This window comes from Schistocerca serialis, chromosome 6, assembly GCF_023864345.2.
Source record: "Schistocerca serialis cubense isolate TAMUIC-IGC-003099 chromosome 6, iqSchSeri2.2, whole genome shotgun sequence".
In the NCBI taxonomy this organism is placed as follows: domain Eukaryota; kingdom Metazoa; phylum Arthropoda; class Insecta; order Orthoptera; family Acrididae; genus Schistocerca; species Schistocerca serialis.
In genome coordinates this window covers 521873534-521887327 of record NC_064643.1, presented here as the reverse complement: position 1 = coordinate 521887327, position 13794 = coordinate 521873534, and the positions used below count along the sequence as shown (strand labels likewise).

Genomic DNA, 13794 nt, shown 5'->3' with positions numbered 1-13794 from the left:
ATTACCGAACTATCAGTTTAATAAGTCACAGCTGCAAAATACTAACGCGAATTCTTTACAGACGAATGGAAAAACTGGTAGAAGCGGACCTCGGGGAAGATCAGTTTGGATTCCGTAGAAATATTGGAACACGTGAGGCAACACTAACCTTACGACTTATCTTACAAGAAAGATTAAGAAAAGGCAAACCTACGTTTCTAGCATTTGTAGACTCAGAGAAAGCTTTTGACAACGTTAACTGGAATACTATCTTTCAAATTCTGAAGGTGGAAGGGGTAAAATACAGGGAGCGAAAGGCTATTTAAAATTTGTACAGAAACCAGATGGCAGTTATAAGAGTCGAGGTGCATGAAAGGGAAGCAGTGGTTGGGAAGGGAGTGACACAGGGTTGTAGCCCCTCCCCGATGTTATTCAATCTGTATATTGAGCAAGCAGTAAAGGAAACAAATGAAAAATTCGGAGTAGGTATTAAAATTCATGGAGAAGAAGTAAAAACTTTGAGGTTCGCCGATGACATTGTAATTCTGTCAGAGACAGCAAAGGACTTGGAAGAGCAGTTGAACGGAATGGACAGTGTCTTGAAAGGAGGATATAAGATGAACATCAACAAAAGCAAAACGAGGATAATCGAATGTAGTCAAATTAAATCGGGTGATGCTGAGGGAATTAGATTAGGAAATGAGACCTTAAGGTTGTAAAAGAGTTTTGCTATTTTGGGAGGAAAATAGCTGATGATGATCGAAGTAGAGAGGATATAAAATGTAGACTGGCAATGGCAAGGAAATCGTTTCTGAAGAAGAGAAATTTGTTAACATCGAGTATAGATTTAAGTGTCAGGAAGTCGTTTCTGAAAGTATTTGTATGGATTGTAGCCATGTATGGAAGTGAAACATGGACGATAACCAGTTTGGACAAGAAGAGAATAGAAGCTTTCGAAATGTGATACTACAGAAGAATGCTGAAGATAAGGTGGGTACATCACGTAACTAATGAGGACGTATTGAATAGGATTGGGGAGAAGAGAAGTTTGTGGCAAAACTTGACTAGAAGATGGGGTCGGTTGGTAGGACATGTTTTGAGGCATCAAGGGATCACAAATTTAGCATTGGAGGGCAGCGTGGAGGGTAAAAATCGTAGAGGGAGACCAAGAGATCAATACACTAAGCAGATTCTGAAGGATGTAGGTTGCAGTAGGTACTGGGAGGTGAAGGAGCTTGCAGAGGATAGAGTAGCATGGAGAGCTGCATCAAACCAGTCTCAGGAATGAAGACCACAACAACAACAACACCGTTAAACATATAACAATCACACCTTCAGACACAAATAACTTCAAAATTGCGAAAAACTGAGAACACAGCTAAGAGAGATGAAGACTGCATTGTGTCAGTCAGACGCCAACAGAAGAGCTTGATGCGCAACAGAAATAATTGGTACACTTCGTGTAGCCTGAGAGCTATTCTTCCGTTGTCGCAGATTAATAATTTCCATTTGTTTCGTTATATGAATATTTTACTGCACAATAGAACTGTAGCAACAAAGTTTTAATGACACTTAGGTAGTCCCAGACATTTAATAGAAAATGTCATAGTTTGGCGCCTAAATGTTGATGGTTCCACATCATATAGAATCGCTAAGTAGAATCCACTCTAAACGCTTGATCATAGGTCCCCACAGCGCTGATGGAATTCAGTGCACATGTGGGGCAGCCTGTCACGCAGCCTATATTTCAAACGTGGGAACGTCTTCGCATTCATCGCCATAGCTTTGCACATTACTGCTCAATAAAGCTAATTGTTCCTGTTAACTGTAGTGTCCCAATAAACTGTTAATAAAATGTCTTAAATAAGAGGAACGCCACCGATATAATTTTACGCAATCTGCAATTTTATATCTGGTTTCAGAAACTACACTTGAGATTTTCGTATTCTCTCGCCTGCTATGCTCAAATTATCATTCCTACAGATAACATGAAAGGGCTCCATTTTAGGAAATTGAATGTAGCTAAATTTGGTACCGGGACACATCTTCACTTACGGCCACAGTTTTTGAGTAATTGAACAAAAAGTACAAAAGTGAATTCCATATGCGTCTCCGCCCCCACACTCATCCCTCACCAGTCAGGATTTCTAGTACGTTGTTCGTGGCTACACGAGACTGTACCCGATATTCGACCTTTCACGGTCTCAATTGATGGGACTATTACGCCGTCAGCATAGTCGGCTATTTTGTAATGTTGCTAACTTAAACGTGCCCGTGAGGGTGATGAAAGGAAAACGACTTTTGTACATGTTACACTAAAGCTAATAACATTGACAATTCTATCCAGACATAACCCTAACAAGCACAGTAGTTTCGCAGTAAGAAGGCATCACCAATATAACTATTTTACTTTGTGCTGTTAAAATTCCCAAAATGGTTAGGTAAAATTTACACAAGCGTTAGTTTCACAATTTCTAAGTATTCGACTATGCCATTGGCGTAATGAGGCCAATTAACGAAGTCCAAGAAGGTCGAATGCGAGAGATAATTCGTGCAGTCGTAAATTTTTTGTACAGTGGTAGGAGAGAGTGCCATGAAGAACATACTAGAACTCCCGACCGGTGAGGGCTGAGTATGGAGTGAGAGTGCGTCTGAAGGTCACTTTCCTATGTTCTTCTTGAATATCTCGAAAACGGTAGCCTCCAGCGTAAACGTATCCCAGCACAAAATTTAACTACATTAAATTTCTTACAAAAACGCCCTGTTCATTGTCTCTGTAGGACTATTAGCTTGCGCGCAAGAGAATATGAAAATCTTGCGCATGGTTTTTAAAGGCCATAAATGGCATAACTGGTTGCATGAAACGACAGTGGTAACGGCAGATACATACCCTGTTTATAAGGACGTTTTGCAACTTCTAATTTATTTCATATGTATGGTTGTGACCTGTATTACTTTCTCATCACAAGGAACATATGGTACGTTTGTAAACATTTTGGAAATAATAGAGCCGATTTTCGCGCCAGTTCTGTATAGATAGGATGTCCATCAGTTGCGAGGGTCTAAAAAGTTATTCTCAACACCGCTACCACTCATAAGACCCATTCGATTATAGAGCGTGGGAAGGCTAACTGTTTTTTCCTGTATGACCCGTAATTACTATTTTACGATCCCTACGTGAGATACATGATGTTAGCGTTACAATGGCCGTAGGCTCTCCTTCGGACACAACTTCTCTAAATTTACCTAAGAGGGTTTCGTCGGAGATGCGGCATATTTCTTATAGGAATTTGCCTTTAATTTCTCCGAGTATTTCACACTTTAATGCTGGCTGCACCGCCCTGTAGCAGCGCTTCTCTTAACACGTATATGTCTATTGTGACATCTATCTCAAAAGGACTGCTGAACTAACGTCTTGCATAAAATTTTCTTTATAGATTCACCGTACTTTCCCAGAACGTTCCGAACGACAATGGAGACCTGGCCTCGTTCAGAAACGTAGCAGCGTTGACAGCGGCTGTGTCTTGTAAGGCGAAAGAATGAATTAGTTCTGGGAAAGTACTGTGTACGTGTATTTGCGTAGGAATCTATTGGGTGTAGTTGGAATGCGAAATCAGTTGAGCAACGGATGCCTACTCGTTGCGCCCTCCCCTCACACGTATCTCTGGAGCTGTGGCTTTCACCGCCATCACGACCCACGCCAAGTATTCGCCGAGAAAAGGGCGTCGCGGCAGTTACCCGGAGGACTGCAACCAGCTCTGCTTCAGAGATCCATATCTGCGGCTGCTTATGTTGTCCGCAGGAGCCGACGTCTCGTCCGTGACATCCGACAGCATTGCAGCTATTGGGACATCACGTGACCCGAGAAACTTGGCAAGCTTCTCTACTGGGCGGGAGCAACAAAACGAGAGCACTCACTCACCAGACGACGCCGATGTGTCACGCATTTCAAATGCTCAATCCAGCATAAACATTCCACGGTTTCCTCTTCCGGAAGGCTTGACTGGATTTCCACACTATCAGATTAACAGGACTATTGTGGTTGTTGACTGACAAACATGGTGTGATCATTGTAAATGTGTGTTTTAGTTGCGATGGTATTTACATTGACTAAACCCAGCAAATAAAATATACTATGAATATTCAACACGACGAACGGAAGATCGGGAGTGGCTCGAACACCTACAATAGGAAAGGTGTTGCTATCACTGTACATAAACGATTTACTTAAAGCAGATGAAGAAACACGATGGCATAGATGCCGCCAGCACACTGATGTGTAATCTGCTCCCCCCCCCCTCCCTCCATCCCATTCCCCAATCTCTCCCTCCGTGAAAATATCGTACGTCACGGGTTGCACACACAACGGTCGATATCTAACACCAATGATAAGAATGTGTTTCCATGATGGAAATCTCTCCAGTCACCTCTACGGAGTAGGTTTAAAATAATTATCAAGCTTCTGTCCGACTCATCACGAGAATGTATTCTAAATCAAATCTCCTTTTCGTGTGAGCTGTAGAGTGATCAGGAAATAACACTGTGAATTGTAACACGAATTTACTTCTAATACCGCTGTTATCCTCGTGTCAGAAATTGGAAATTATGAAGCAGTAGTGAAATTTTTAAGAGATTCTAAGTTGCATGTACACACTAAGACAAAAAAAGGGGGGGGGTGGGTGGGACGCACCAGAAGGAATTATCCGAATGGGACATAACTACGTAGATTTAATGTAAATGTGCAGACAATCAAATGGTTACAATTTCAGATAAATTATACGATTTATTCAATAAAAAGAGCTTCAGAAGTGCGCAAGTCAGTAACACGTTGATATAACTTTCGGCTTTAGGGAAGCAGTTATTCGGCTTGACACTGATTGACAGAGTTCTTGGATGTTCCGCGGAAGGATTCGTCCCAAATTCTGCCCTACTGGAGAATGGGACATGAATTCCACTGTTAAGTGCTGAGGAGAGTGCAGATAGGTGGAAAGAGTACATCGAAGACCTCTGTGAGAGGGAGATTTATCCTGTGTGATAGAAGAAGAAAAAGGAAGTCGATTTAGAAGAGATAGGAGATCCAGTATTATAATCTGAATATGAGAGAGCTTTGGAGGACTTAAGGTCCAATAAGGCAGAAGGGATAGATAACATTCTATCAAAATTTGGAGGAAGTGGCAACGAAACAGCTATTCATGTTGGTGCGTATAATTTATGAGTCTGTCGAAATATCAGTAGACTTTGAGCAAAATATCATCCACAGAATTCTGAAGTCTAAAGGAGCTGACAAGTGGAGAATTATGTCACAATCGCCTTAACAGCTCATGCATCCAAGTTGTTCACAAGAATAATATATATAACAATGGAAAAGAAAAATTACGATGTGTTACATGATGATCAGTTTGATTTTAGGGAAGGTAAAGGCACCAGAGAGGCAATTCTGAAGTTGCGACTGATAATGGAAGCAACATTAAGAAAAATCAAGTCACGTTTATACGATATGGCCAGGAAAAAGCGTTCAGCGGTGTCAGATGGTGCAAGATATTTAAAATTCTGAGGAAATTAGGGGTATGCTTAGAGAGAGACGGGTAATGTACAACATCTACAAGAGCCAAGAGGGAATAGTAAGACTGGAAGACAAAGAACGAAGTTCTCGGATTAAAAGGGGTGTAAGACAGGGATGCAGTCTTTCGCCCCCACTCTTTAGTCTGTACATCGAAGAAGCAATTACGGAAATAAAAGAAAGGTCCAGGAATGGAATTAAAATTCTAGGAGAAAGGATGTCAGTGATATGAATCGCTGATGATATTGCTGAGTGCAACTGAAGAAGAATCACAAGATCTACTGAATGGCATGAACAGTCTGTAACATCAGGATTGAAGCAGCTGAAGGTGAGGAGTTGTACTATCTAGGAAGCAAGATAACCATTGACGAACGTAGCAAGAAGGACATTAAAAGCGGACTATCACTGGCCAAAATGGCCTTTTGGCCAAAAGAAGGCTACTAGTGTGAAACATACGCCTTAATTTGAGAAACAAATTTATGAGAATGTACGTTTGGAGCACAGCATTGTATGGTAGTGAGACATACACTGTGGGAAAACCAGAAAGGAAGAGAATCGAAGCATTTGTGATGTAGCACTGTGGACGAATTTTGAAAATTAGGTGGACTGATAAGGTACTGAATGAGGAGGTCCTGCGCAGAATGGGAAAGGAATACGTGGAAAACACTGACAAGGACACGGGACAGAGGAATAGGACACCTGTTAAGACATCAGAGAATGACTTCCATGGTACTAGAGGAAGCTATAGAGGGCAGAAATTGTAGAGGAAGACACAGCTTGGAATACATCGCGAAAATAATTGAGGACATAGGTTGCAAGTACTACTCTGGTCTCGAAGCGGCTAAAGGTAAGGAGTTGTGCTATCTAGGAAGCAAGACAATCAATGACGAACAGAAAAAGAAGGTTGGTACAGGAGAGGCTGCCCGTAACGGTCTATACGTACTGAACTGGAGAGAGATTCGGCGGCCTTTCTGGCTGAGATAGGGTTTCTCAGGATCGGAGACATGCAGCAGAAACTATCGCCGAGTGCGGGCGGGCATTATTTTACTGAAATTTCAACCCAGGATGCCTCGCCAGTAAGGACAAGAAAACAGTGCTGAGAATATTGTCGATGCACCACAGTACTGTACGAGTGGCGCAGATGACACCGAAAGGGGTTCTGCTACTGAGAGGAATGGCACTCTAGACCACCACTTCTGGTTGTCAGGCAGTAATGGCGGGCGACACTCAGGTTGGTATTCCACCGCTGTCCAGGGCGTGTCCAGACTCGTTTTCGGCCTCGCATCCCTGCTGGTGTTTGATCATGTTTGGATGCATTCTAGGTTCACTAGAGCAGTATTGTCTTCAGTGATGAGTCCAGCTTCGAAATGAACTCAATCGCACAACTGATGAAGGTTCACTGCAATGCCTAGTGCCGATAATGTTTTCCATACAAAAGTGTACCATGGTGATATATGAAACGTCCCCTTTGAAAAATTTATACATGACTGTGTTTAAACCGACACACAACATTTTTAGCGCAACGCAATCTGACTTTCAATAATCCCTACAAAAGAATGGCCCTAACTAACATTAAACTATACCTTTCACAAATCACTTACCTCACAAAAATCTTCGTTACTCGAACTACTGCAATACAGCGAGCGCCACTATTGCCAGCTAAATAAAAGATTCAAACTACGGAAGGCACTAACTGCTGACAGGCATAGTTAGCAAATGAAAGATTTTAATAGCGGAAAAACAATGTATTTACCTTAATAGTCGTAATACATATAGCAGTTCATGACATCCAGTCTTACAAATTTCAAAACTCCGCCATCTCTCTCCCCACATCCACCACTGCTGGCGGCTCACGTCCAACTGCGCAACGCTACGCGCTGTTCACATCCAGCTGCCCAACACTACAATGGCAGACAACAATGCAAACTAGCCACAGACTGCACACAGCACATACAGAGCGCTACGTGGCGTTATCAATATAAAAACTTAAACAGCCTACTTACATAGCCCCCATGCTCCCCACAAAAAATTTTACAAATTGTTTTGGGCAGGTGCCAATACAGATTTGAAAAAAAATTTCATAATTACAATAACAAAGAAATCAAATGCACACACTTATTGATACAATGTTGGTCAAATGCTAAAATTTTCTCACAGCCCATAAAGACAGTCCTGATCATTCATCACAGTAAAATTGCAGTGTTTTTCTCAAAGTCTGAGCAGTAAAAGAAAATGCACACTGAAGAAGTGGATTTCCATGCAGTCTTGAAGTAGTGTTGTCCTTCCAACAGGAAGACAGTGCTGACTCTTGACATGCAGACAGGTAATCGGTCACAATAGAGCAAACCCACAGCAGAGTCATTCGAAGTTTTGAAGAATATTGGTAGGTAGGTCATCACAGAGTAGACCCACTGTAGCCTAGTAGAGATAACGGTATTGGTGGGCCACCAGAGGTGCAGACCCACTGCAGTCCTTGTAGAAATAATGGTATTGGTGGGTCATCAAAGATGCAGACCCACTGTAGTCCTTGTAGAGATGGCCAGCAGCCATCTGTTGCGACTGTGCAGGTGCACAATCACCATCGAAGAGTCTTGCGGAGAATATAGCAAGTCCATAAACCACCACTTGTGCACTCACAAAGTTTTTGAAATGTCCTTAGAACCAGCAATGCTGTTATCGAGTCCCTTGCTGAGTTATTAACACACGTGCAAACACTAACAGTCCCCACTTCTCACATATTGTCCATATAGTATGACCAACAGAAACGTGTGCAGTGCAATGTAACTTACAAGTTACTTAACTTGATGTACTGGTGTCAATTACAATTTTATAACATAAGAATACAATAATAAAGGTACAAAATACATCATTAAAAACATAATAATACAGATAACATCTGTAGTAAAACAGGCTTTACAAAAGAATAGAAATAACATATACATCAGTGTTACAGGAATTATGACATAAGTAAATACATAAAAGATCAGAAAGATCAGAATAACTTTTGAAACATCAACTTCACACATGAGCATTAAAACAAAACAGAATAAATAATGTCTAAACATCTTTACAAAGTAAATAACATAGTATTTGAAAAATTCTACAACATAAATCTTATTAGCTAAACACTTAAAGACAGGAAAAATACAAATACACAAGGGTACATAAACACATAGCGGAATAATACAAAAGGAAAGACAGGGTTAGTTTTCAGTGTGACATTTGGTACTGCAGTCCAACCCAAAACTTCGTTCTGTAGATCTTTCCCCTTATTTCAACATTTGTTTCCACCAAAAAAAATCCTATCCAAGCATGCTTTCTGTATTCTGTTCACATCCTCTTTTAAAATTCTTTTTTGGCCAAACCATTCTCTTATAGCTTCGCAATGCATTTCTTCCAATTCATCACAACTCGTTCTCACATATAGCCTCCCCCATCTTAAGCAAACTTAAATCTACTGAGCTCAGATGCTAAACTAAGGGACCAGGCAATACAGCAGCACAAAACAATTAACACAAACAGCAATGACAAAAAAATGGAACTTGGCAAAGCAAGCTACAGTAAATCTAAATTACCAAGCAAATGCAACATTACAACTAATATGAGGCAATGTGCAGCAACAAGAAAAATAAATCAGTAGTAAAACTAGCTTAACAGAGTAATACAAAGCACTATGCCTGGCAAACAGCAGCAGCAAATGCAATAACTTATATCTAAACATGACAAAGCTCAAGCAGAAAAAATAGTACACTAAAGACAACAACGCAGAGAAGGGAAATGTCTGTTGACATCTTAATATCTATGTTATTAAAGTGGTGCACCACAAAAACTAATTCTACAAAAATTACCAAGGACTTGAAAAGAAAATTATATATCCAGTTACTGTTATTAGTCCCTTCTTATTGTTCTTTCCATTCCAAGAGCTCCTTTTTTGAAGAATGTGGATCATAAAGTAATTATTTAATAGATCTGTTGACAGAAAGTGTTCACATTAGCAAATGCATTTTATTTTATTTTATAAAACCAATGCTGCAACACAGGTGGAAACCAGATATTAAACAAAATGAGCATTCTCTCAACTAGAAAGACAATAGATGTAAAATGTTTCTCATCATCTCATTAGGCATTTTAGTAAATATCATAAATTAAGAGCTCCACAGTGTAATCATATGTTTTCAAGTTTGAGCGTGTGGTATTTGCGATGCTTTCTACAAAGAAATGTCAATAGCGAGGATAATGGCCTCTCTTTTTTTTTCTCCACCTGTGCCTCTGAAAGGCACACACTAATGGCTTTTTCTCCAGGCGATTGTCACGCAGTTGGGTGCCCACGACGCATTACGTGAAGGTGGTCACTTAACTTTCTTACCGAAATATTTACGACAGCAGTGACAGTCTCATATAAAAATTTCACAGGTCGAGAATTTGCGTTACAAATGTGTAGAAACAAAATCCTATCAATATAACAGAGTCCAAAAAATTTTTGGCGGCATTGTGATACATTCACGCATGTACACACATTTCATAACTCTTTAAAGTACGATTCTCAGCTTATTGATCATAAACGTACCTCAACAGCATAGTACACATCGCCATCGCAATAATAACATCATAACAGATCAATCACATCTCAGAATCGTTGCAGCTTCTTTCAATAATTTCAAGACCTTCAATAAAGTCATCTACCTCAAACATACTTCAAAAATCATGATCCCTTACCAAATACGTCATTCTAAGCTCTCATATCATCACAATGGTTCCGCAAAAATATGAACAGTTCACAAAGTACAAACAAAATACAATTTTATAAATGTGAAATTATCCAACTGTGTAATTGCGTAAACATGTGTCACTGACATAAAAAAATTTTTGTTTCTCTGTTAAATAATCAGATAGCTGTGTAATTCTGTGTTGGAGAAATATGGTACCGATGTGTAAAGTTGTATAAGCAAATACCATATTAGCTAGGGCTCCTTGTGCTTGCCACACACATGGTACACAAAGTAAGCGTGTACCCCCTGAGGATTAATGTAATTATACCCTCAGGTGTTACAGATTACAGCAATGGAATGAAATGTATCACAGAAAACTTTCTTTGTAATTCAAAAATCTTTAAAAATAAATGTTTTAAGTATAAAATTAATCACTCAAATACGTGTACTGTAGCGCTAAACTGTGCACCTTGTTGCAACATAATCTCTGTGGAAGTGTCGTAGTTATCGCCCTCCGAAAGCTAAGTTCTGCCGAAGTCAATGTACTTACCTCATGATAAACAAAAGTGAAATTCTTTGCGTAAAGATATCGTAGTTATTATGCTTATTGGCGTGATGAAGAAAGTACTGCACAGTAACGTATTGTTGTGCCACGAAAAAGGCTGTCTCATTGTTGCTATACCACAAAAGATACTACTAAAACATGTTTCACTTTCCAGAATAATGCAGAAAACTGTGCAGATATAAAACAGAAACACTGCAAAAGCAACATTGTAAATTGTCACTCATTAGTAGCGTTGTGATAAAATCGTGTAGCTGTCACATAAACTAACCACTATGTCATCTGGTATCTCACAGAAAGTACTTTAAATCCAGAATGTATTTTCAAGTAAACCAAAATGTTGCATTAAAATCTCATTAGCTGTACCAGTATATGTTCTAAGTATGTAAGCCTTATAGTCGTTACATAATCGTGCAACTAACAAGCAAGAATGGACACACACAATAACACTGCGACATCTGTTCACTATAGCAATGCATTCGTAATTTCTGTTTAACTCTTTGATGCACAGATTTTATGTTTAATTAATTTTTTAATAAAACATGCATTTTCTATGTCTGGTGGGGTTGCTAATAAAGGAAAACATGAATTAAAATTTTTTATTGTATTGATTTTGGTTTTAGATGGTGGTATATATAATATACCACCATGCCACTTAGGGCCGTACCTAAAGTTTTTGAGATATCTTGGTTTGTGCTTGTAACTCACCTTTAAATTCTACTCTAAGCAGTAATAATTAGTATAATTAATGTAAAATAATTTTATTTCTGGCAATTGGTCATTTACAATACAAAATCAAATTACAAACCTTACAAATAAAATATGTTTCTTATTCCTTTTTGTGAAAATCTTGAAAGCACCTTTTTGTTTTGCTAAGGCACAAAGGCACTTTGCATTCAGCGCACATCCAGAAAGTGCGCACTTGCTTCTTTTTTGTACTGCATTTCGCACAACGTCTGGCGGTAGTACGCTCTGGCTGGTGGGATGAATTGTCGAGACGCTGGCGTGAGGAAACATATGGCTTGTTTTTCTTTACGTGGACTTGACTCTCATGAAGTCTAGATGGCCTCAATGGTGTTTTCTGGGTTACTAAGCTTTGCAGGATACTCATCCTGAAGACTTTGGCAGTCATTTTTTCTCTATCGCCTAGTTCCTTCCAAATTATATAGCTGTTGACGATACTGACATCAAGCAGGTGAAAGAATATTCGGTGCCACCACTTTTTACTTCTCCGGCTTATTTCATATGATTTTTTCAGTTGGTCGAACTTGTCGACATTGTTCATGTGTGCATTGTAATCCATCACTGCTTGAGGACAAGGTAGCTCTATGCGTGAACCATCTCTTTCACGGCGAGTCACTGTAGTAACTTCAGGACTGTGAAAATTTGAAAGGAGATGAACAGCTCTCTTATCTTTCCACTTCAAGTAGAGGATGCCACAGTTGCTGACCCTCCAGTCAAATTCACCTCTGCTTAATTCTTTGTCTGTTTTTAATTTGGGTAAATGTTTCCTTGTTGGTTGAACTGTCCCACAGGCATATATGTTTCTCTGCTGTAAACCAGCCAACAAGTTATAGCTATTGAAATAGTTGTCGAAATAAAGATAATGGCCTTTATTTACGAGTTCAGAGGACAAACTCAGCACTACATGCTCCCCAAGGCCTGTTTGCACTGTGTCACCTACTTTTCCGGTGTAAATATCAAATTTCAAGTTGTAAGAGGTCTTGTCACACAGCATCCACACTTTGTAACCACGCTTTATGGGTTTATCTCTCATGTATTGTTTCATACTGTTGCGGCCTTTGAATTTGATCATTGACTCATCAATTGCTAGGTGTTTGCTGGGTTGGTAACACTTGGAAAAAGATTCAGATAGTATCTTGATCACTGGTCGCAGCTTGTACAGTTTGTCATAACCTGGGTGTCCTTTTTCTGGATGCAATGTGTTATCATTCAGATGAATGTTCCTCAGTAACCATCCAAACCGATTTACTGCCATCAGAGATGCAATATAACGATCATGAAGTTCTGGGGCACTAGACCAGTAGTCTCTGTATGCTGGCATACGCTTTATACCCATCAAAATGTTGATTCCCAGGAAAGTTCGTATTTCATTGTCAGTTGTTGGAGTGAAAGACTTGCCAGATTGCGTCGCATATAAATTTGTTTGGAAAACGATTAGCTGAACTAGCTCTTTTGGAAATATTTTTTCGAATATATCGATAGGTTCTGGATCATCAATGTCCCTAATAAAAGCACTTGGTCCTGATTCACTGTCGAACTGCATTCCTGAGGTAGCATTGAATTGTTGTCCCCAAGTTGGCGCTGTGTCAGCAGCGCGTTTTGGCGGAGTGGACTCACTTTCTTCCTCGCTCTCTGAAACTTCGCCTTCAGACGACACAATAGCCTCCGCAACAATGCTTGCTTCATAATCAGATTCGTCATCTGTGGTGTCAACAGTGGAATCCTCGTCTGATGGAATTTCACACAATAATCGTTCGATTTCTTCATCTCGTAAGCCTCTTCTTGACATTTTCATTTTCAAACAACAGCCTGAATCCAAGTAAAGAATACGTAAGCAAAACAAAATGGAGAAAGAGCTAAAATAAGTCACAACACAATTAAAAACTAAACTTTGTAGCGGAGGATTTCGAATTTTATACTAGGAAACGAAATGCAATAGAATACTGCTACATGCACGGTGGTACAAATAATATACCACCAAAATAAATTGTATATAAATAACGGAAGATTGTGCATATGAATGTATACATGGGTTCATACCGTAGCTGTGACGTCCAAGATATGGAAAAAACACAGGCGCAACAAGAAATTCGTTATAAACCACTATTCACACGCAAAAACCATGCACAACTCAGCACGCAGCTTTCACAGTTGTAATCTATGCAATTCTTGGCGGGAACTGATTCCTTATAGGCAGTGAGTGCCATCTGTCTGATAAGTAGAGAACTAGGTGAGCATAT

At 39.7% G+C, this 13794-nt stretch overlaps 1 protein-coding gene across 1 annotated transcript in view; it reads right to left on the bottom strand.

Annotated features, from left to right (window-relative positions):
* The window catches only part of LOC126484959 (piggyBac transposable element-derived protein 4-like), a 121756-nt gene extending 108413 nt beyond the window's left edge, over window positions 1-13343 (bottom strand). Inside the window, exon 1 of the mRNA XM_050108561.1 lies at window positions 12495-13343. Coding sequence (XP_049964518.1) covers window positions 12495-13343 — 849 coding nt within the window. The remainder of the gene's footprint in view (window positions 1-12494) is intronic.
* Between the last annotated feature and the right edge of the window lie 451 nt (window positions 13344-13794).